The 24,690-nt window shown below is 45.8% G+C and overlaps 1 protein-coding gene across 2 annotated transcripts in view; it reads left to right on the top strand.

The window, feature by feature from the left end:
• The first annotated feature begins 5,668 nt into the window (after positions 1-5,668).
• LOC137346960 (aromatic-L-amino-acid decarboxylase-like) overlaps positions 5,669-24,690 on the top strand; it is a 186,284-nt gene continuing 167,262 nt past the window's right edge. The window contains exons 1-4 of one of the 2 annotated variants that reach the window (XM_068010926.1): positions 5,669-5,774; positions 6,230-6,460; positions 6,810-6,923; positions 21,123-21,242. In XM_068010926.1, the coding sequence (XP_067867027.1) occupies positions 6,260-6,460; positions 6,810-6,923; positions 21,123-21,242 (435 nt within the window). In that variant the 5' untranslated portion in view covers positions 5,669-5,774; positions 6,230-6,259. Of the gene's footprint in view, positions 5,775-5,835; positions 6,461-6,809; positions 6,924-21,122; positions 21,243-24,690 lie in introns of those variants that run through there. The other variant, XM_068010918.1, reaches the window with a different exon arrangement.

Genomic DNA, 24,690 nt, shown 5'->3' on the forward strand with positions numbered 1-24,690 from the left:
ATAACATGCCAGTAATTGTCAAAGAGACGAACGTAGGTGAGGACCTGGAAACAATCATTATTACGGAAGAGGTAGTGTTGGGCAAGCTAATGGAGCTAAGGATTGATAAGTCTCCTGGCCCTGATGGAATGCATCCCAGGGTACTAAAAGAGATGGTGGGAGAAATAGCAGGTGCACTGACGGTAATTTTCCAAAATTCGCTGGACTCTGGGGTAGTCCCAGCTGATTGGAAAACAGCAGATGTGACGCCACTGTTTAAAAAGGGAGGTAGACAAAAGATGGGGAATTATAGACCGGTTAGCTTAACCTCTGTAGTGGGGAAGATGCTTGAGTCTATTATCAAGGAAGAAATAGCAGGGCATCTCGATAGAAATTGTCCCGTTGGGCAGACGCAGCATGGGTTCATGAAGGGCAGGTCATGCTTGACAAGTCTTTTGGAATTCTATGATGACATTACAAGCAAGGTGGACAATGGGGACCCAGTGGATTTGGAGTACCTAGATTTCCAAAAGGCCTTCGACAAGGTGCCGCACAAGAGGCTACTGCATAACATAAGAATGCATGGCGTTGGGGTAAAGTATTAGCATGGATAGAGGATTGGTTGACTAACAGGAAGCAGAGAGTGGGGATAAATGAGTGCTATTCTGGTTGGCAATCAGTCACTAGTGGTGTGCCTCGGATCGGTGTTGGGACCTCAATTATTTACAATTTATATAGATGATTTGGAGTTGGGGACCACGTGTAGGGTGTCAAAGTTTGCAGATGACACTAAGATGAGTGGCAGAGCAAAGTGTGCAGATGACTGAAACTTTACAGAGGAACATAGATACATTGAGTGAGTGGGCAAAGGTCTGGCAGATGGAATACAATGTTAATAAATGTGAAGTCATTCATTTCGGTAGGAGTAACAGTAAAAAGGATTATTACTTGAATGGTAAAAAGTTGCAGCATGCTGCTATGCAGAGGGACCTAGGTGTCCTTGTGCATGAATCGCAGAAGGTTGGTCTGCAGGTACAGCAAGTAATTAGGAAGGCAAATGGAATTTTGTCCTTCATTGCTAAAGGGATTGAGTTTAAAAGCAGAGAGGTTATGTTGCAGCTGTATAAGGTACTGGTGAGGCCGCACCTGGAGTACTGTGTGCAGTTTTGGTCTCCTTACTTGAGAAAGGATATACTGGCACTGGAGAGGGTGCAGAGGAGGTTCACTAGGTTGATTCCGGAGTTGAGGGGGTTGGCTAATGAGGAGAGACTGAGTAGATTGGGATTATATTCATTGGAATTCAGAAGAATGAGGGGGGATCTTATAGAAACATATAAAATTATGAAGGGAATAGATAAGATACAAGTAGAGAGGATGTTTCCACTGGCAGGTGAAGCTAGGACAAGAGGGCGTAGCCTCAAGATTAGAGGGAGCAGATTTAGGACTGAATTAAGAAGGAACTTCTTCACCCAGAGGGTTATTAATCTATGGAATTCCTTGCCCAGTGAAGTCGTTGACGCTTCTTCAGTAAACGTTTTTAAAGCTAAGGGAGATATCTTTTTGAACAATAAAGAAATTAAGGGATACGCTGAGAGCGCGGGTAAGTGGATCTGAGTCCACGAAAAGATCAGCCATGATCTTATTGAATGGCGGAGCAGGCTCGAGGGGCCGGACGGCCTACTCCAGCTCCTAGTTCTTATGATCTTATGAGGTTAGCACATGGCATTCCTTTTGCAGGACATAGGGGAATTCGGAAGACCAAATCACACATAAGCAAACATTATTACTGGCCAGATCATACAAAGGGTGTGAGACAATTTTGTAGGACATGCCATACCTGTCAAATAGTGGGAAAACCACAATCTACCATATAAGCAGGGCATGAAGTATTAGTGTTCTTACCATCACAGGGAGAACCATTAAAAGCACGGTTCAATGGCCCAAATAAAGTGATCAAAAGAGTGGGTAACGTAGATTACTTGATTGACACCCCTGATCACTGGAAGAAGAACTGGTTGTGTCACAATAATATGCTCAAACAATACAAACAATATTACCACAGGGAAAAGGATAAGCCACTACAGGTATGTCAGGTAATCAGGATTGTTGAGAAGGAAAAGGATAGTGAGGATGAGACAGAAGCAGGCCGAGGAAATTCTCAGACTGAACCTCCAACTATCCAATTAGTGAATACAGAATGGCGAGGACAATTAAATAATAGGCTTTTACACTTAGAGGAAAACAGCGTGAAATCCTAACCAGAGTTTTCACAACATTTCAAAAGGTTTGTAGGGATAAGCCAGGATGTACAACCTTCGCCACACATGACGTGGGTATGTGGGGAACCATTTCTTTCAAACAACATCCTCGTCGCTTAGGTCCAGACAGACAGGCCCAAGTGAAAGCAGAGGTGCAATACATGCTGAAAGGAAGCTTAGTTGAACCTAGTCAGGACAGCTGGAATTCGCAAGTGGTCTTGATGTCTAAACCTGGTGGGTCAGGTCAAACTTGCATAGACTCTAGAAGAGTCACTATGGTAAAGAATGCAGACTCGGACCCAAATTCTTACTTGAAGGACTGCAAGGACAGAGTGGGCAACACAATGTGTCTTAAAGAGACAGATGTGTTGGAGGGATACTGTCAAATTCCCTTGACACCCCAGAGTAAGAAGAAATCAGCTTCTGTTACACCGGATAAGGCTTTCCAGTGTCAGGTGATGCCACATAGGTTAAGGGGCACTTGAGAAACTTCTTAGAGAATAGCTGTGCAGTTCACCTGGCTGAGGTGATGGACAATAGGGACATTTGGAAGGAAAACACAAAATAACTGGAAGACAATCCTTGGAAATTTGAAATGAGTTAATTGGGACAATCTTTTTGCAAATTTAAAGCCAAAAATGTTCTGGTGGAACTTGTTGCTGTCGTCCTAATATTTTAGAACAGCGTTCAAATCACACGCAGCTTCCACAGTGCGGACTGCGACACTGACCACTCCCTGGTGTGCAGCAAGGTTAGACTCAAACCAAAGAAGCTACATCACTCCAAGCAGAAGGGCTGCCCGCACATCAACACGAGCAGAATTTCTCATCCACAGCTGTTACGTAAGTTTCTAAATTCACTTGAAAAAGCCCTTCAAAACACTCCTACAGGGGATGCAGAGACCAAGTGGGCCCACATCAGAGACGCCATCTATGACTCAGCAATGACCACCTATCGCAAACGTGTGAAGCAGAATGCAGACTGGTTTCAATCTCACACTGAAGAGCTGGAGCCTGTCATAGCCGCTAATCGCATTGCACTGCTGAACTACAAGAAAGCCCCCCAGCGAGTTAATATCTGTAGCACTTAAAGCAGCCAGAAGCGCTGCACAAAGAACAGCCAGGCGCTGCGCAAATGACTACTGGCAACACCTATGCAGTCATATTCAGCTGGCCTCCGACACCGGAACCATCAGAGGAATGTATGATGGCATTAAGAAAGCTTTTGGGCCAACCATCAAGAAGATTGCCCCCCTCAAATCGAAATCACGGGACACAATCACTGACCAACGCAAGCAAATGGACCGCTGGGTGGAGCACTACCTGGAACTGTACTCCAGGGAAAATGTTGTCACTGAGACCGCCCTCAATGCAGCCCAGTCTCTGCCAGTCATGGATGAGCTGGACGTACAGCCAACAAAATCGGAACTCAGTGATGCCATTGATTCTCTAGCCAGCGGAAAAGCCCCTGGGAAGGATGGCATTACCTCTGAAATAATCAAGAGTGCCAAGCCCGCCATACTTTCAGCACTCTCCGAACTGCTTTGCCTGTGCTGGGATGAGGGAGTAGTACCACAGGACATACACGATGCCAATATCATCACCCTCTATAAGAACAAGGGTGACCACGGTGACTGCAACAACTACCGTGGAATCTCCCTTCTCAGCATAGTGGGGAAAATCTTCACTCGAGTCACTTTAAACAGGCTCCAGAAGCTGGCTGAGCGTGTTTACCCTGAGGCACAGTGTGGCTTTCGAGCAGAGAGATCGATCATTGACATGCTGTTCTCCCTTCGCCAGCTACAGGAGAAATGCCGTGAACAACAGATGCCCCCCTACGTTGCTTTCATTGATCTCACCAAAGCCTTTGACCTCGTCAGCAGACGTGGTCTCTTCAGACTACTAGAAAAGATCGGATGTCCACCAAAGCTACTCAGTATCATCACCTCATTCCATGACAATATGAAAGGCACAATTCAGCATAGCGGCGCCTCATCAGACCTTTTTCCTATCCTGAGTGGCGTGAAACAGGGCTGTGTTCTCGCACGTACACTGTTTGGGATCTTCTTCTCCCTGCTGCTCTCACATGCGTTCAAGTCTTCAGAAGAAGGAATTTTCCTCCACACAAGATCAGGTGGCAGGTTGTTCAACCTTGCCCGTCTAAGAGTGAAGACAAAAGTACGGAAAGTCCTCATCAGGGAACTCCTCTTTGCTGACGATGCTACATTAACATCCCACACTGAAGAATGTCTGCAGAGACTCATCGACAGGATTGCGGCTGCCTGCAATGAATTTGGCCTAACCATCAGCCTCAAGAAAACGAACATCATGGGACAGGACATCAGAAATGCTCCATCCATCAATATCGGCGACCAGGCTCTGGAAGTGGTTCAAGAGTTCACCGACCTAGGCTCAACTATCACCAGTAACCTGTCTCTCGATGCAGAAATCAACAACCGCATGGGAAAGGCTTCCACTGCTATGTCCAGACTGGCCAAGAGAGTGTGGGAAAATGGCGCACTGACACGAAGCACAAAAGTCCGAGTGTATCAAGCCTGTGGCCTCAGTACCTTGCTCTACGGCAGTGAGGCCTGGACAATGTATGTCAGCCAAGACCGACGTCTCAGTTCATTCCATCTTCGCTGCCTCCGGAGTATCCTTGGCATCAGGTGACAGGACCGTTTCTCCAACACAGAAGTCCTCAAGGCGGCCAACATCCCCAGCTTATACACCTTACTGAGCCAGCGGCACTTGAGACGGCTTGGCCATGTGAGCGACATGGAAGATCGCAGGATCCCCAAGGACACATTGTACAGTGAGCTCATCACTGGTATCAGACCCACCGGCTGTCCATGTCTCCGCTTTCAAGATGTCTGCAAATGCGACATGAAGTCCTGTGACATTGATCACAAGTCGTGGGAGTCAGTTGCCAGCGATCGCCAGAGCTGGCGGGCAGCCATAAAGGCGGGGCTAAAGTGTGGCAAGTCGAAGAGACTTAGCAGTTGAAAGGAAAAAAAAAGAGGTGCAAGGGGAGAGCCAACTGTGTAACAGCCCCAACAACCAATTTTATCAGCAGCAAGAGTCTGTCACTCTAGAATTGACCTTTATAGCCACTCCAGGCACTGCTCCACAAACCACTGACCACCTCCAGGCACTTACTCATTGTCTCTCGAGACAAGGAGGCCAAAGAAGAAGATTATGAGCTGAAAAATTGGGATTAGACTGAATAGCTCTTTTTTGACAGGCATGAACACGATGGGCCCAATGCCGACTTTCTGCGCCGTAAATCCACGTTTCACTGTTCAAAATTCTATGACTCAGGCAATGTTAGCTGTTTTACTGGACTACTGGTACAGTTTGCAAATCTAAAGTGAAACAGGAGCTTGATCCTGTTTGTGATTGGTGGTTATAGTTGGGTGGGACAAAATTTTAGCGTGGCTTGCCTCTGAGTGGCTGAGACTGCGATTTGTGTTTCTGTCAAAAAAGAAATTGCCTGAAACTGCAGGGAACAAAGTACAAGGCAGCGGCATTGTTACATGTGAGTACAGTTCATTTCACATGAAAATGTGCTTTAGTATTTCAACAGCAGACCGATAGATTTCTTATTACTATTTAGTTTTTAAGTGCAGTAATCCAGCTGGTGACTGCACAACGCGAAACTGTATTTAAAACATTCGGATTACTGTTGGCTCGAAAGGATTTATTAGAAGATTCACCGTGTTAAGTGTAGCAGGCAATGTTAGCGAATACTACAATAAGTAAAAGATTTTTTGTACCTTTGGTTGGTGAAGCAAAGTCGTTGCGCACAGAATAAATAATACAAACAATTCTACACAGTGGAATTTGACCTGGAGACAGAATCAGTTTACCTTTGAAGAGAATCGTTCATTTTACTGTCATAGTAGACACATGATATATAGATTTCCCCGTAATTCTGAGATGTTTTAGGCTGTGCAACAATTCCCAATTGTTTTTTAAATTAAATTTCTGCAGCTCTTTTAAGTTAGGCGGAAGCAAAGCGCCATGGATTTCGAAGAATTCCGTACAAGGGGTAAAGAGATGGTAGATTATATCACAGATTACCTGAAATCCATCGAACAACGTCCAGTTTATCCGGCGGTGCAGCCTGGGTACTTGCGATCGCTCATTCCGGAGAACGCGCCACAACAGCCCGACAGCTTCGAGGATCTGATGAAGGACGTCGAGAGAGTCATTATGCCAGGGGTGAGCAAATTCAGCCAACAAATTAATTCCCTTACTTTAAACCTTCGTATACTCTCCTCCCCGGCATCAAGAAATGTTGTAATTATTATTTTAAAACTACCTGCTGCCATGTATTTGAGCAACTGGATGAAGAACTGACAACATGAAAAATGACATTGTATAATGAATAAAAGGCAACTTGAATGAAAACGAATGGCCAATTGCTGGAACAGGCAGCTGTAAATTTGGATTGAGTTTATGAGTTGATCAGTAAGTCAGTAAACGTCACATTAGCGATGATTACGAGTTTTCCGACACATGCTCTGTTTTCTAAATTGTATTTAATATGGTCATTTGTTTTCCTCCCCAGGTAACTCACTGGCAAAGCCCTCATTTTCATGCCTATTTCGCCACTGCTAACTCCTTTCCTGCTCTTCTGGGTGATATGTTGTCTGGTGCCATCGGCTGTATTGGGTTTTCCTGGGTAGGAATCTCTTCGTACTTCTCCTGTTTTAAAATTTAGGGCAGGTAATTATGTTAAGGTTACAGACACAACTTAGTGGATAGGAGGGAAAGCATTCAAACCTGTCAGTCTCTGGAGCAGCTTGACACTGATTAAGGTAAACCCAATTCTCTTTAATCAAAGCAAAATACTGTGGATGCTGGAAATCTGAAATAAAAACAAGAAATGCTGGAACCACTCAGCAGGTCTGGCAGCATCTGTGGAAAGAGAAGCAGAGTTAACGTTTCGGTTCCGAAGAAGGGTCACTGACCCGAAACGTTAGCCCAATTTTCTTTAGTTCAGTGGAGTAACCAAATATCTGATTGTCTCAGTCTATCTCGGCTATTCATTTTTTAGCTTCAGAAGTCTCGAAGGATTCAATTTTTTGTGAAAAACATATTTAGACCTCTGAGTCCATGAAGTTTCCCAGGAAACTGTTCTCATTTGTACAAAGATAGTTGCCGACAAGAAGAGATTGCAAATCAATAACAGTTATATTTGACAATACTATTAAACTACCAATTGGCATATTATGAAATTCAAATGTGAATTTACATGAGACCTTTCATCTTGTTGATTATTTTGAATGACACCTCTAGTTTTGCAGATATATCCAACTATTGAGATTTTGGTACATCTTCATGTTATTTTTTATATACTGTTACATTCTACAATTCTGTGTGTTTGGTGGGGGGGGGGGGGGGTTGCTGTATGGGCGGGTGGGGGGAAGCGCGCATCAGGGAAATGGGTTGGATTGGAACTTGTTCTTCTATGTCATCAAAAGCCAAAAGCTCTCAAGTGTGATGTGTCCAGAGCAAACAACAGGTTGCTGTTGGATACAGCTGTTATATGGATAATGAACTTAGCAAGTAAAGAATATAGGTCACTATCCCATGACATGGTGAGACAAGGCCAAGTGCAATCTTCATGTGAAATGGGGTTACAGAGCAGGGGGTAATTGTACCAGAGCATGCAGATATAATTCAGATTCCATTTTCAAGTCATACATCCTGTAATTTTTATATAACTAGTTTATCTCACAGAATCATAGAATGGTTACAGCACAGAGGAGGCTATTCAACCCAGTGTGTCCATGCCTGCTTTCTGCAACAGCAACTCAGCTAGTCCCACTCCCCTGCCCTTTCCCCTTCCCCGTAGCCCTGCAACTTTTATACCGTCAGGTGCTTATCAATTCCCTTTTGAAAGCCACAACTGAATCTATCTCAAACATACTCTCAGGCTGTGCATTCCAGATTCCAACTGCAACTGTGTAAAAATGTATTTCCTCATCTCGCTGTTGGTTCTTTTGCCATTCACCTTATATCTGTGTCCTCTGGTTCTCAACATTTCTGCCAATGGGAACAGTTTTTCTCTATCTGCTCTTTCCAGACCCCTCATGATATCTGAACATGTTTATCAAATGTCCTCTCAACCTTTTCTAAGGAGAACAAACCCAGCTTCTCCACTCGATCCACGTAACTGAAGTCCCTCATCCCTGGTGCAATTCTTGGAAATTTTTTCTACACCATGTCACATTCGAGAAGTGCAGCAATGAAAATACAGAACCAAACTGAAGAGTTATAAAAGATTGGAACAATTGTAAAGAGACTGGTACATGTGTTGTAACCAAAATGGAGGACAAGATACATGACCTGCTGTGTCTCTTGCTCTCGAATCCACATCTGTGTCTACTAAGACTGAAAATCAATGAAGCCCCGTGAGCATGGAAATGCGACAGATAATCACACTTGGATGTGAGCTATACTCAAAAACGATGAGATAAGACCTTTCTCAGACTTCTCGTTTCTGAATAACCTCCATTACAATGGAGTGTGAACCACGCTCTCAGAATGCGGTCATCATCAAGGCACTAGATAGCCCAGTTAGGACTGAAACTTGAATTCACATGGGTGAAGCCAACCCTTTTAAAATTCACCTTAACATGTAATCATTTTGAGGAACAAAGGGGGAGTCTTTTCAGCACAGGTCTAGAGACAACAACATCAGTCTGGTCTGTCCTCAGCCACCCAGTACAACAACAAAAAAGCCATTTTGAATTATAGTAAGGCTTAGAGAGAGAGAAATTGGTTCGATTCAATGTATTTGAACTCTGCTGAGACAAGTTGGAAGCTAGTTACAGCAGAGGCAAAAAAGTGACTCTTCTACCAGTGCTGAGAAGTGACTGAAGACATCAGCACTGTCTTCAACCCAAAGTAAACTGCCAGGAGACTGCAACAGCCCAACGATTTCCAGGCAACCAGCAAACAGGCCTGCAACTTTAAAATTCACCTCCATCAGGGATCGCACAGATTATTCCTGAAACAACAGACTTTTACAGCCTGAACTCTGAACACGTCTTATCCTGTACTTTTCTATCTATATTCTTTTGAGAGTGCGTGTGAGAGTGAATGCGTGTGAGTGGTGTTGCGATCATCTCGGGATTTGTTTAAAATAAATAGTTATTCTTTTACCTACGAGATAACCTGTCATTTGTCTGTTTATTTGACCCGAAAGACACAGGGGCTTTTAACAAAACATGATTGACATCAGTTGGGAGGTGAACAGTAGGAACCATCTGCACCACATACCACCTGTCTGTAACAACCCTTTCAAATGCCTTCTCATCCTTCTTAACATGTGGTGCCAAGAATTGTACACCATACTCCAGTTGAGGCTGAACCAATGTTTTATAAAGGTTCATTATAACTTCCTTGTTTTTGTACTCTGTACTTCTATTTATAAAGCAGGATCCTATATGTCATTTTTACTATTTTCTCAACCTGCCCTGCCACCTTCAACAATTTGTGCACAGATACCCCCGGGTGACTCTGCTCCTGCGCCCCCTTTAGAATTGCACCCCTTACTTTATATTGCCTCTCTTCCTTCTACGGACCAAAATGTATCACTTCACACTTCACTGCATTAAATTTCATCTGACATGTGTTCTCTCATTCCACTAGATTGTCTATGTCCTCTTGAAGTCTATCACTATCCTCCTTATATTTCACAATATTTCCAAGTTTTGTGTCATCTGCAAATTTTGAAATTGTGCCCTGTATACCCAAGTCCAAGTCACAACTATATATCAAGAAAAGCAGGGTCCTAGTACTGATCCCTGGGGAACCCCACTGTATACCTTGCTCCAGTTCAAAAAACAGCCGTTCACCACTATTCTCTGTTCCCTGTCACTGAGCCAACATTGTATCCATGCTGCCACTGTTCCTTTTATTCCATGGGATTCAACTTTACAGGCAAGTTTATTATGTGGCACTTTATCAAATGCCTTTTGGAAGGCCATATACAGCACATCAAACAAGTACCCTCATCAAACCCTTCTGCTGCCTCGTCAAAAAATGATTTGCCTTTAACAAATCCATGTTTGATTTTCCTTTTGTTATTTATGTGTCAATAGAACATTTTATTATTTATTTTATGCCTTGAGATGATGTCACTGAGATGCAGCATGTAGATGAGAAATAGGAAAGGCACCAAGGACAGATCCTTGGGGGACTCCATAGGTAATTATGGGAGCAGGAAGAAAAGCCATTGCAGGCGATTATCTGGCTGTGACTAGATAGATAAGGGTGGAGCCAGGTGAGGGCAGCAACGTAATCCCACCTACCTGATGCATTTAAGGGGCAACTAGATAAGTACATGAGGAAGAAAGGGATGGAAGAATATTTTGATAGCGTGAGATGAAGTAAGGCGAGAGGAGGCTTGTGTGGAACATAAACATGGGGGATGGTAGTATAGTGGTAATGTTATTGAACTAGTAATCCAGAGGCTGGGATTAATGCTCCAGAGATATGAGTTCAAAGACCACCATGGGTATTTAAATCCAATTAATTGATAAGTCTGGAATTAAAATGCTGGTCTCATTAATAATGATCATGAAACTTCAGGGGAGGAAATCTGCCATCCTTACCTCGTCTGGCACACACGTGACTCCAGATCTACAGCAATGTGGCTGATCTTAGCTGACATCTGAAAAGGCGTAGCAAGCCACTCAGTTGCATCAAACTGCTACAGGAAAAGAAGAACTGTGGGTGCACCTACACCACAGGATTGCAGTGGTTCAAGAAGGTGGCTGACCACCACCTTCTCAAGGACAATTAGGGATGGACATTAAACACTGGCCTTGCCAGTGACGCTCACATCCCAAAAACAAATAAAAAGGCATTAACCTCTTGGACTGAATGGCCTGTTTCTGTGCTGAAAAATACTATATAATGTTCTGTGCAATACCTTCCTTCTCCCCAAGGCTTCAACTATTCTTCTGCTTCAACTATTTATCCAGTTTTCCAGTTTTCTCTTAATGGATGCAATGGTGTCTTCCTCAACTACCTCTTGTAGGAAAGCATTCTGTGCACCCACAGGGCTGGATTTAGTGTTCCTGTTGTGGCTTCCAGCAGCAGACCAGGAAGTGGGCACCGTCACTGCTTGTCATGTGTGCAGCCAGCCCACCGCAATATAACGGCAGGTGACCAATTATAGTGATGGCAGCGCGGGGCGGGGTTCAAGTAACCAAATGCGGCATTGGATGACTCCAGAGCAGGTGCTGGCACCATTTTCAAAGCCCTGCCAGCCCTGCTCCCATTGCTGCCTTTGAGTAATTTGCTGTTTACTGCTGAAACTGGTGTTGGAGTGACTCCTGGACAACCCCCAACCCCCTGACAAGGCAACTGCAGTATAGCAGAGTCAAGACACCAGGTGGCCCCACAGTTTAGTGATGCCTGCCTTGAGATTCTCCTCCAGGCTTCAAGGGAAAGGCGAGGAGGTCCTCCCACCTGACCAAGCAAGCCTTGATGGAGATCGCAGAAGAGGTAAGCAGCTGTGGGGTCACCCCTGAACATGTGTCCAGTGCAGGAAGAGAATCACCAACCTCTTTTTTGGGGATTGCACGTGCTGAAACTGGTGTTGGAGTGACTCCTGGACAACCCCCAACCCCCTGACAAGGCAACTGCAGTATGGCAGAGTCAAAACACCAGGTGGCCCCACAGTTTAGTGATGCTGTTCAGGGGAGGCCCCACAGCTGCTTACCTCTTCTGCCATGTGGCTACTGGGGAGGCAGCGTGACATTGGGAGGGAGGAACAGAAAAGGTGCTGACAAACGGGGTTAGGCATCAACATCCTGTCAGATGCATGTCTGCATCTCGACCACAGGACATCTTCTTTCACAGCTCACCCCCGTTAATTCCCCTGAGAGCTGATGTGGGGAGAGCCATATAGGAAATCCCAGCAGGGGACTAGGGGCTGCCTCTAGCACCCCTTGTCCTGTAGCTCTTCCTGTGAAGTATAATTAGCTCCATCTTTCTACTTGCAGGACAAGCAGAACAATAATAACAAGGAGACCTTATAGACTGGCAGAGGAATTCCAGACATCCGGCCTCTCGCAGCAGCTGAGAATGAAGCACTGGAGTTAATGGGGACCCAGGGTGGCCACTTAATAGCAGCTGGTGAGACTGGAGTCTTCATGCAAGAGAGTGAGGATTGTCTTCAGTCGACATCCAACACACTTCTGGAGATCCACATCACGCATGGATGTCATGACAAGATTGGCAGCCGTGTTCTCTCATGTAGGTCGGCGTCCGCAGGAGACCCCACCAGAAAGGGGCAGCAGTCAACCTCCAAGGAAGAGCCGCAGTCAGTGGAAGCACCATCACATGACTCTCCTGCACCTTCCACTAGTGCAGATACTTACAACTCAGTGTGTTTATGCTTGGCTTTAGAATCAGGGTCACAAGCTGGTGAGAGCAGCGCACATGTGCCCTAGCAGCTGGCCGAGGCTGAGACAGCTGAGGCCTCTGACATTCGGAGGACTGTGAGTGTCCAGGCCTATGCTGAGCCCCAGGCTGATGATGACCCTCTGGTGTCAACAGCACAGGGCATGCTGGAGTTGCAAAGAGGGGTAAGGCAACATCTGGCAGATATGCCAGAGACCATGCGTAGCCATGAGCAGACAATGGAGGAGTCCATTCATGCCATGAGTGTTGCCATGTCTCAGGCATCTGAGCACATGGCTTCCTCCATCGAGAGTTTGGCGACCCTCGTGGAAAGCCAAACCTGCACACCGTCGCCTTGGCCATGAGCCCAATGCAGCATTGACAAGGCATGAGAAAGACGAGGCGACGGGAGTCTTCTTCAGCTCCTTGTCCTTCTCTGGTTAGCAGGGAGGTTCAAGTGAGCCTTGAAAGAGAGGAAGCGAGGCTGGCCTCCACATCTGGGGGTTCCCTTCAGGGTGCTCTGACTCTGGGCAGTGGCTCCTCAGCTCCTCTGCCAGTGAGCCCAGCTCCGGTAGCCATGACACCTGAGGAGAGTCTTACACCTGTGCAGGAACCCTCAGGCAGCCGGGGCCCTCCAAGGTTCAGGCAGCCAGGAGACACCTGTTGAAGTTATCACAGGCCAAGGGGTAGCCTGATCAGCTGCCTGCCTCCAGCCCAGCTGCTCGTGATGGGCTTGCACCTCGTAGAAGCACTCGAAAACATATAAAGAAAACCACCGAGATGCACTTGGGGGGTTTCATACAGCTGTTTGAAATTTACCTTTTGTTTTCTGTTATAAAATGTTTTCGTTATTGAAGTTAACATTCATTGTGGAAAATGCTTATTTTTTCATGCCTTAATTGAGAGATGCTGACTTCATCCTTCGCCCTTAGTGGGCAACCCTCCTTTAGTAAGCATCTCACCTGGGCCAGAGTGCGTGGTTAAGCTGGGGGCTAGGCATGGAACCCAAATAGAAAGGAGGTGACAGACTGAATGCTTTTAGGAAAGTCTTCATTGCTTTCACTCTGCAAGGCCATCATGATGGCTGGGAGCGATTAAGTATGAGACTGTTTCTTGCCTCCCGCCCTGTCGCTCAATGTGCCTGGCCTCCGGTGCAAGGAGTTCAACATCCAGTGCTGCCTGCTCATTAGCCTCCTCCGTGTCCTCCTCGTCAGTTGAAGAGTGGCGATCAATCATGTCCCCTTCAGGTAAGGCCTCCCCCCTCTGCAGGGCTAGATTGTGCAGAGCACAGCAGACCACCACAATGCACAAGACCTTCCTTGGGGCATACTGCAGGACTCCACTGGATCGATCCAAGCACCGGAATCTCATCTTTAGCAGCCCAATGGCCTGTTCAATGGTCGCTTGGTTGGAACTATGGCAAGTGTTGTACCTCTCTTCTGCTGCAGTGGGGGGTTGTGTCAGTAATCATGTCTTCAATGGATAGCCCTTTTCTCCAAGAATCTATCCCTGAAGGCGAGCGGGGGGCCTGAAAAGCTGTGACACCTGGGACTGTCAAAGTATGTAAGCATCGTGGCTGCTTCCTGGAACGTGGGCACGCTTTCGGTGGTCACAGACCAGTTGAATGTTGATTGAATGGTAGCCCTTCCTGTTGATGAAGGGGGCTGGCTGCTACATTGGAGCTTTGATAGCCACATACGTGCAATCTATCACACTTTGCACCCAGGGGAATCCAGCAAAGGCCCCGAATCCAATGGCCCTGTCAACCTGATTGATTGTCAGGGTTGGTCCGGTAGCGCACATAATCATTGGCTCCCTTGAAAAGGGCATTGGTCACCTCCCTGATGCTGTGGTGGACTACTGCTTGTGAGACACGCACACATGTCTCCGGTGGATCCCTGGAAAGGTCCAGACACGTAAAAGTTAAATGCCACTGTGATCTTCAGGGCTACTGGCATAGGGTGACCACCAAAACCCATAGGTTACAACTCATCCTGCAGCTTGGCACATAAGTCGGTGACGGCCTCCCTGGAGAGCCGCAGTCTTCACTGACAATGCCGCTTGGATATTTGGAGGTAGCTGAGGCAAGTCCGGTGCACTCTTTGGCGCAGGTGGGCCCTTCTTGGCATGGCCAGTTGCTGTTTGCTCTTGTCGAGGAGCTTCACAGGCAGGTGCAGCTGCCTCCTGGCCCACCCTCCGTTGGAGACGCTGCATCACACCATCGGAGTCCACACAGACAAGGTGTATAAGACACATGCCAGGTGATCAGTAAGCCTCAAAAGCACTGTCCTTGCAGTGACAAAGTTGCCTTGGCATCTTTGTGTTTGCTACTCCTCATGGCTTACGTGCTGATAGCCCTCAGTGCCCACCCTCGATGATAGCCAACCCTTTCACCCGATAGTATGGCCACTGGACTCTCTCACCCAGCAGTGTGCCCATTCGTGTAGAACGCCGAGCAGTATGACCACCCATGCAGATCGTACAGCAGTATGGCCACCTGTGCAGCTGACCCAGCAGTACGGCCACCTGTACTAAACACCTGAGACCAAGCCCACCTGTGCCGACCACCCGAGACCAAAGTCACCCTTGCAGAGTTCACAGCAGTCCGGGCAGACAATGGCCTTCACTCCCCCCTCTACCTCTCTCCAATGGTGGTTATGGCAGCCTTCCCATCACGGTACTGAGGCCTGGCCTTGGTGCTGCCAGCTTTCAATCGCTGGGAATCCAGAGGCACGTAACCCATCAGGTTCACTAACGCCCTTTAGGGAAGGAAATCTGTCAGCCTTACCTGGTCTGGCCTATATGAAACTCCATACCCGCAACAATGTGGTTGGCTTTTAGCTGCCCTCTGAAATGGCCTAGCAAGCCACTGAGTTGTCAAGGGCAATTAGGGGAGGGAAACAAATGCTGGCCTAGCCAGCGACACCCACATCCCATGACGAATTTTTAAAAAAGGCCGTCGGTCATCCCCTTCATCCATTAGATCGCTTTCAGTCGCATGCAAATGTGGTATAACTAATTGTTCTACAATTGAAATGGCAGTTGCGTCAGGGCGGAAATGCCACCTTAGTGCTTTCCAGCTGCTGACTAAATTTGGAACCGACGTCACAACATTGAATCTTTGGGCTGACGCATCCAACGCTATTCTCCGGCACCCCACCTCTCCATTCCTGCTCCAAATGGGCTCACTAAATTCAGTCCACAAGTTGTAAAGAATTTTCTCTAATCTCCCTCCACACTTCTCGTGACAATTTAAATTTGATGGCCCCTCATCACTGACGCCCCAAGCAACGGAAATGGTCTTTTCACTTTATCAAAATGCTTCATAATTTTATTTAAAACTTCTATTCAACCTCCTCTTAGCTTTTTCCTGCTGCAGTGGAAATAGTCCCAGTGTCTTAAATCTCTCATAACTGTGCCATCCCTGATGTCATCCCAGTGAATCTATTCTGTTTGCTCTTTGAGGCTCCCAAAGCTTCACACAGTAGTTTAACTGTGGCCGAGGCAATGTTTTGTACAAATTAACATTACATCTTTATACATATACGTCCCTAGTTATAAAACCTAAATGCTGTTAGCCATTCTCTGGCTTTATTAATCTGCACTCACACTTTCAGTAGATTATGTATGTGAAGCCCTGGGTCTCAAAGTTCATCCAAACTTCTTAGCATCTTTCCATTTAGTTTATACTCCCATTCCTTATTTTTACTTTCAACATGTAATTTCTCTCAATTACCCACCTTAAATTATATCTTCTTAGCTGCCCATTCTACGAACCCGTCTGTATCTTCTTAGAGTCTTTTACAGCCCACCTCATTGCTTGCCAAACTTCTACTGTTGTGTCATCAGTAATTTTGATTGTGGTACCTAATTCAAGGCCTAATTCATCTTTATATAGTGAGAAAAAAGTGGGCCTAGCATAGACCCCTGGGGTACAGAACTTCCAGTCCTTTCCAATCCAAGGAACACCCATTCACGTAAGAGCTATTAAAGCAAGTAAAGCGTCCCTTTAATCAGCCGACTTCCTATCCATGTTGCAACTTTCCTTTCATACTACATGTCTGAATTTTCTAATAAGCCTCTATGTAATATACCTTATCAAACGCATCTGAAAATCCATATACACGACCTCTAGTGCAGTCTTTTTATTTATCCAATCACTTTTTCCAAAACTCTATTTAATTTATCAAACATGACTTACTTTTTTTAATATTCATTTGTGGGATGTGGGCATCGCTGGTTAGGTCACCATTTGTTGCCCATCCCTAATTGCCCTTGACAAGGTGGTGGTGAGCTACCTTCTGGAACTGCTGCAGACCTTAGGATGTTGGCACACCCACAGTGCTGTTAGGAAGGGAGTTCCAGAATTTTGACCCAGCGACGGTGAAGGAATGGCGATATAGTTCCAAGTCGGGATGGTGTGTAGCTTGGAGGGAAATTTGCAGGTGATGGTGTTCCCATGCATCTGCTGCCCTTGTCCTTCTAGGTGGTAGAAGTCATGGGTTTCGAAGATGCTGTCGAAGGAGCCTCAGTAAATTGCTGCAGTGCATCTTGTAGATGGTACACATTGATGCCACTGTGTATCTGTGGTGGAGGGCTGCTTTTTCCTGGATAGTGTTGAGCTTCTTGAGTGTTGTTGGAGCTGCATCCATCCAGGCATGTGGAGAGTATTCCATCACACTCCTGACTTGTGCCTTGTAGATGGTGGACAGGCATTGGGGACACAGGAGGTGATTTATTCACCACAGAACTCCCAGTCTCAGACCTGCTCTTGTAGCCACAGCATTTATGTGACTGGTCCAGTTCAGTTTCTGTTCAATGGTAACCCCCAGGATGGTGATAGTGGGGAATTCAGCAATGGTAATGCCATTAAATGACAAGGGGAGATGATTGGATTCTCTCTTGTTTGAGATGGTCACTGCCTGGCATTTGTGTGGTGAGAATGTTACTTGCCACTTATCAGCCCAAGCCTGGATGTTGTCCAGGTCTTGCTGCATGTGGACATGGGCCGCTTCAGTAATTGAGGAGTAGCGAATGCAGTTGAACATTATGTAATCATCAACGAACATCCCCACTTCTGACCTTATGATGGAGGGAAGGTCATTGATGAAGCAGCTGAAGATGGTTGGGCCTAGGACACTACCCTGAGGAACTCCTGCAGTGATTTTCTGTGACTGAGATGATTGCCCTCCAACAACCACAACCATCTTCCTTTGTTCTAGGTATCACACCAGCCAGCTGAAGGCTTTCTCCCTGATTCCCATTGATTCCAGTTTTTCTGGGGCTCCTTGATGCCATACTCAGTCAAATGCTGCCCTGATGTCTAGGGCAATCACTCTCACCTCACCTCTTGAGTTCAGCTCTTTTGTCCATGTTTCAGCCAAGGCTGTGATGATGTCAGGAGCTGAGTGGTCCTGGCAGAATCCAAACTGACCATCAGTGAGCAGGTTATAGCTGAGCAAGTGACGTTTGATAGCACTGTTGACGACACCTTCCATCGCTTTGCTGAAGATCGAGAATCGACTGATGGGGCAGTAATTGGCTGGGTTGGATTTGTCCTGCTTTTTGTGCACAGGCCATACCTGGGCAATTTTCCACATTGCCGGGTAGATACCAGTGTTGTAACTGTACTGAAACAGCTTGGCTAGGGAGGCGGCTAGTTCTGGAGCACAAGTCGTCAGTACCATTGCCGGAATGCTGTCAGGGCCCATAGCCTTTAAGCCTTTGCAGTATCCAGTACTTTCAGCCATTTCTTGATATCACGTGGAGTGAATTGAATTGTCTGAAGGCTGGCATTTGTAATGCTGGAAACTTCAGGAGGAGAAAGAGATGGATCATCCACTTGGCACTTCTGGCTAACATCAAGGCAGTATTTGACTGTGTGTGGCGTCAGGGAGTCCTATCAAAACTGGAGTCACTGGGAATCAGGAGAAAACTCTTGTTAGTTGGAGTCACGCCTAGCACAAAGGCTGAAATGATTCCATACTGGATGCTTTAATTATGGATACTGGGAATTTGCGTAAAACTGGCATTAAGCTATCTGATCGATAGATACCCAGTTTAATCTTTTCTCCCTTCTTGAACCAGAGTGTTACATTGGTTACTCAAATTGCATTTTTAAAGAAGATTGAAAAACTGTGTCCAGCGTTTTTGCTATTTACTCTCTAATTTCTTTCATTAGCCTAAACACATGTAATCAAAGTGCAGTGTCTTACCACCTTTTGTTCTGCTCATATATTTTGGAATAAATTCCTTTTCTACATTCATTTCAAGCAGTTATTCCACAGTAGACTTATGTTATCACTTCCACTATCATTAGCAAAAGCTGATGTAATATTCCTACTCTACTTTGATCCCCCATAATTAGACTCACCTTAACTCTGAGTGGTCGTACGCTCTCAGGTTAAATTACTATACTTATCAATAGAGGGAAGCAGAGCTCGGAGGTTTGATTGTTCTCGGCTGCTTATTTGATCTAGGAACAGAAGCAGTTTATACTTGCATAGAATTGTTCATTTTACTTAATTTTAAATACGAGATGTTAAAAATTTACCTCATGGTCCTGAGCTGCCACTGTTTAACCATGATTGCACAGTGCAATGTGTTAATGGAAGAAATCATGATAATGTAATTGTCAACACCAAACATGTCTGCCAATTCCACTTAATTTTTCTTTTCCATTAGCAAACACACATTTAAATTTGCTTTGCAGCAAGATGTTAGGACCAATGTCGCATGTGTACAGCAGATTTGTATGGACAATTTTTATCTGTTATCTAACCATACTGAAAAAGTCAAAATGTCCCTGCAGTTGAATTAAAACTTATCCATTGGGAATGTCTATTTCATTGGGGCATCGCTGGTAAGATCAACATTTATTGCCCATCCTGACTGCCCTTGAGAACATGGTGATGAGCCACCTCCTTGAACTGCTGCAGTCCATGTGGTGTAGGAAGACCCACAATACTGTTAGGAAGGGAGTTCCAGGATTTTAACTCAGCTACAATGAAAGAATGTCAGGATTGTGTGTGCCTTGGAGGGGAACTTGCAGGTGGTGGTGTTCTCATGCACCTGCTCCCCTTATCCTCCTAGGTAATAGAGATTGCAGGTTTGGTAAATGTTGTCAAAGGAACCTTGGAAAGTGGCTGCAGTGCATCTTGTCGATGATACACCCTGCTGTCATAGTGCATCGGTGGTGGAAGAGAGAGGGAGAAATTCGTTCACGTGGCGCTCTTCGAGCAGCGCTGTGCAGAACTGCAGATGTCCTTTTTGATATATTTGAGGCCTGGAGGGGGGAAGGCTCTAATCCCCCTCACTCTGGAAAATATCTAGCAGTGGACCAGGGGATAAGAAAATCCAGACCTGAGAGCAGGCGTGCATCTCATTGCAACCCTCCACCCCACTGAGAGAGTTTGGTGTCCCAAACCATTTTTTTCTACTGGCTCCTTCCCCCTTTCTGTTTACTCATGACCTGTCCCCTGCCCCTTCTCTGTCATTCTGTCCCTGTTCCTCTCCTATTTCTGCTCCCCACTCTTCACCTCTCCTACCTGTTGCCTCATCCTACCCCACACCTTTCCATTTCCTTCATCCATCTCCTCTTGCCCTTTCCCCTTCTCTTCCACTTGCATCCTCTTTCTGCTTCGTGCCTATCGCCTCCACTTCCGACGTCTGATTTTCCCGCAGCCCTCCAACTCTGCTTAGCTTAAAAACTGCACTTGGTGTTTACTGCTGTGTGCAATGTGACAGGACATTGTCGAGTAATTTTTAAAAATTAAAATCTTCAAATCGGCCTTACCCCATCAGAGAGGTAGGATACTATTCCAGTGTTACAGAACCTCATTGGGGTGGGCATCTCTACAGGTACAAACTGTTCTCCTTGATTATTAAGATGACTTCCACTTTGGGAGTTGGGATGTGGGGTTGGCGATTACTGCAATCACCAGCTGGAGACTTGCTCTGCTGTACTGACAGTACAGACTTGAAGCCTAACTTTCTAACCAGCATACTGCCCTACAGTTTTGTGAAGATGCTTTATTCTGAGATTTATATTTCTTCAGCAATTCAAATAATTACACCATCAAAACACTCTCGGGGTGAATTTCCTTGGAGCTATTTATGCTCCAACATCACAATTTCAGTGGAAATTCAGCAGAAACCACAATTATGTGTGACAGAACAGGAAAAGCCCCAAGTAAATTCACCCCTTATGTTAAACAAGTAATTGCATTATGTTGTTCTTGGAAAGGGCAATTGGGGATGGGCAATAAATCCTGGCCTTGCCAGAGATGCTCACATCCCATGAATGAATTTTTAAAAAAACATTACATTCACTTACTTAATATTGCTTATCAAAAATTATTTTGTTTTGAACAGTATTTATTAGAACAATGAAAGTATATCTGAAGTGACTTTTGTCTAAGCTCATGAGATGTAAGTGAATTCCTGGTTTTCCTTTTAGGCTGCAAGCCCTGCATGTACAGAGTTGGAGACTGTGATGCTTGACTGGCTAGGGAAGATGCTGAATCTGCCTGATGAGTTTCTAGCTGGAACGAGTAGCGGAGGTGGTGGAGTGATTCAGGTAAGAAAAGGCTCGGTAAAAGATTGTAAAGAATTCTATTGTATTACAATTGCCCAGAAATTGCTGGAAAAATAACAGTGGGTTCATATCGCTCATCATTATTAGTACACACAAAACCCAGAAATTTGTGACAAGGAAGAGACAACGCCATGAGTTGTGAATTGCCATAAATTGTTGGACAATTTTCACCACTTCACCATTAGCCAGCAAATAATGAACTCACTGTCAACTCCTGCATGACAGTCACAAAGTATGAACATATTTTGACACTGACATTTAGGGCTGCTAATTTATGTTGTAAGGACCATATTAATGGTGTGACCTGAACTCAATCTTGAAGACCCAGAAATGGAACTATTAAAACTGTAAAGTTTCATTCCTGTTGATAGTAAATTATTCCTAGAGATCTTTTACATTTAAAGATTACATTTGTAAATTTATTCCTTACTTTTACTTTCTGTCTTTCTTTTCCTCTCCATTTCTCTGTGATCTAATCTGACTCGAATTCACCCTGTTTCCTTCTCTGTAGTTCACTATTTCTTTATCCATTTGTTTCATTGGTTAAGGAGGTAAACAGTTGGACCTGATGTTGATGAAGCGTAGTATCAGTGGGAGACGAAAAGCAGAGGCTTACTGCAGGAGCCCAACTCCTCAAACCATCGCCAGAAAATGTCCATGTTTTGCTCCCTTGTAGTGGCACAATTCCTCTGGCAAAGACGCCATCAAGCACGTGCCGTGCATTTCTAGACAGCCCCAAAGCCTGGTTTAAGGAGCAGATGGAAGTCCTGTCCCAACCCAGCCCCCAAGCAACCCTAGCAAAATTCTAGCTTTTAAATATGGAGAAAAATAAACTGATTGTTATTGATTTAAATTGATGCTTTTACTAAAAACCATCAAAATCAAGTAGAAGGTTATAGTACTCTGAATCATTGCAGTTTATAATTGTTTCCCATATGATATCACTGCGGATGAAATTGGTCTTGGACGGTGATGCAAAATGGGCAAAATGCTCGATTTTCTTTTCTGTTTAAGTTACTTTTGCTTCTCCTCCCCCACTGGCACACCATGGCTTTCCCATCTAGACAATCCATTGCAGTAACTTTCCAAGGCTTTTTCAGTAGCATCTCACAAACACGAGACCTCTACCACCTTGAAGGTCAAGGGGAGGTGATGCATGGAAACACCACCACCTCTAAGTTCCCCTTGAAGTCACACACAATCCTTACATGAAAATATATGGCCATTCCTTCATTGTCACTGGGTCAAAATCCTGGACATCCCTCCTGAACAGCATTATGGGATAGCTCCACCACACGGACAGCAGCGGTTCAGATAAGGGGCACACCACCTTCTCAATGGCAATTAAGGATGGACAACAAATCCTGGCCTTGCCGTTGACTTCCCTGATTGCATAAATAAAAAAAGGGAGAGCCTGCACTGCTGAGGAGCCAAGTGCAGTGGTGTTGCAGTGAGATACCCACTGCTCGAACAGAACGGGCAGAAGCCACAAATAGCAGCCTTGATAGAACGGGGTGCGGAGCGGACTTTCAGCTGAGCGGTCAATTTCACCTTGATAGAACGGGGTGCGGAGCGGACTTTCAGCTGAGCGGTCAATTTCAGTAAGTTACAAGTTAATCCCTTTTTTGTTTCGGAGGACCGGGGACTGCTGGGTAGGGGAAAACTATTTATTTGGGCAGTGGCAGTACCGGAGACACTACACGTGTAGTGTCTCCCACCCACCCTCCTCCTCTAACCAAAAAAAAAAGGACTCTAGGGTGTTGATAAGGTAAGCTTTTTATTTAAAACTTCAGTCCGTCGGATTGCTAAGCGAACAAGTTTTGACTTTTTTTTTCGTTTGGTTTTTCAGTAGATTTATTGGGAATCTAGAATAGTGGGAATGGAGGTAAAGGCAGTTGTATGTTCCTCCTGCAGAATGTGGGAGGTAGGGGTCGCCAAGAGTGTCCCTGCTGACTGCATCTGCGGGAAGTGCACCCAACTCCAGCTCCTCGCAGACCGCGTTAGGGAACTGGAGCTGGAGCTGGATGAACTTCGGATCATTCGGGAGGCGGAGGGGATTATTGACAGGAGTTATAGGGAGGCAGTCACACCTCAGGTAAAAGAAGTAGGTAGATGGGTTACCGTCAGGGGAAGGAAAGGGAACCAGCAGGCAGTGCAGGGATCCCCTGTGGCCGTTTCCCTCAACAACAGGTATACCGTTTTGGATACTGTTGGGGGGGACGACTTACCAGGGGTAAGCAATGGGGTGCAGGTCTCTGGCACAGAGTCTGTCCCTGTTGCTCAGAAGGGAAAAGGGAAGAGGAGCAGAGCATTAGTCATTGGGGACTCCATAGTTAGGGGAACAGATAGGAGGTTCTGTGGGAACGAGAGAGACTCACGGTTGGTGTGTTGCCTCCCAGGTGCCAGGGTACGTGATGTCTCCGATCGTGTTTTTGGGATCCTTAAGGGGGAGGGGGAGCACCCCCAAGTCGTGGTCCACATAGGCACCAACGACATAGGTAGGAAGAGAGATGGGGATTTAAGGCAGAAATTCAGGGAGCTAGGGTGGAAGCTTAGAGCGAGAACAACCAGAGTTGTTATCTCTGGGTTGTTGCCTGTGCCACGTGCTAGCGAAGAGAGGAATAGGGAGAGAGAGGAGTTGAACACGTGGCTGCAGGGATGGTGTAGGAGGGAGGGTTTTGATTTCCTGGATAATTGGGGCTCTTTCTGGGGTAGGTGGGACCTCTACAAACAGGATGGTCTTCACCTGAACCAGAGGGGTACCAATATCCTGGGGGGGAGATTTGTTAGTGCTCTTCGGGGGGGTTTAAACTAAATCAGCAGGGGAATGGGAACCTAAATTGCAGTGCCAGTGTACAGGATGTTGAGAGTAGTGAGGTAGGGGATAAGGTTACAGGGACGCAAGAGGGCACTGGCAAGCAAGAACTTGGTTTAAAGTGTGTCTACTTCAACGCCAGGAGCATCCGGAATAAGGTGGGTGAGCTTGCAGCATGGGTTGGTACCTGGGATCCTGATGTTGTGGCCATTTCGGAGACATGGGTAGAGCAGGGGCAGGAATGGATGTTGCAGGTTCCGGGATTTAGATGTTTCAGAAAGAACAGAGAAGAGGGTAAAAGAGGGGGGGGTGTGGCATTGTTAATCAAGGAAAGTATTACAGCGGCAGAAAGGACGTTTGAGGACTCGTCTACTGAGGTAGTATGGGCCGAGGTTAGAAACAGGAGAGGAGAGGTCACCCTGTTGGGAGTTTTCTATAGACCTCCGAATAGTTCCAGAGATGTAGAGGAAAGGATAGCGAAGATGATTCTCGACAGGAGCGAGAGTAACAGGGTAGTGGTTATGGGGGACTTTAACTTTCCAAATATTGACTGGAAATACTATAGTTCGAGTACTTTAGATGGGTCTGTTTTTGTCCAGTGTGTGCAGGAGGGTT

This window comes from Heterodontus francisci, chromosome 2 (genome assembly GCF_036365525.1).
Source record: "Heterodontus francisci isolate sHetFra1 chromosome 2, sHetFra1.hap1, whole genome shotgun sequence".
Taxonomy (NCBI): domain Eukaryota; kingdom Metazoa; phylum Chordata; class Chondrichthyes; order Heterodontiformes; family Heterodontidae; genus Heterodontus; species Heterodontus francisci.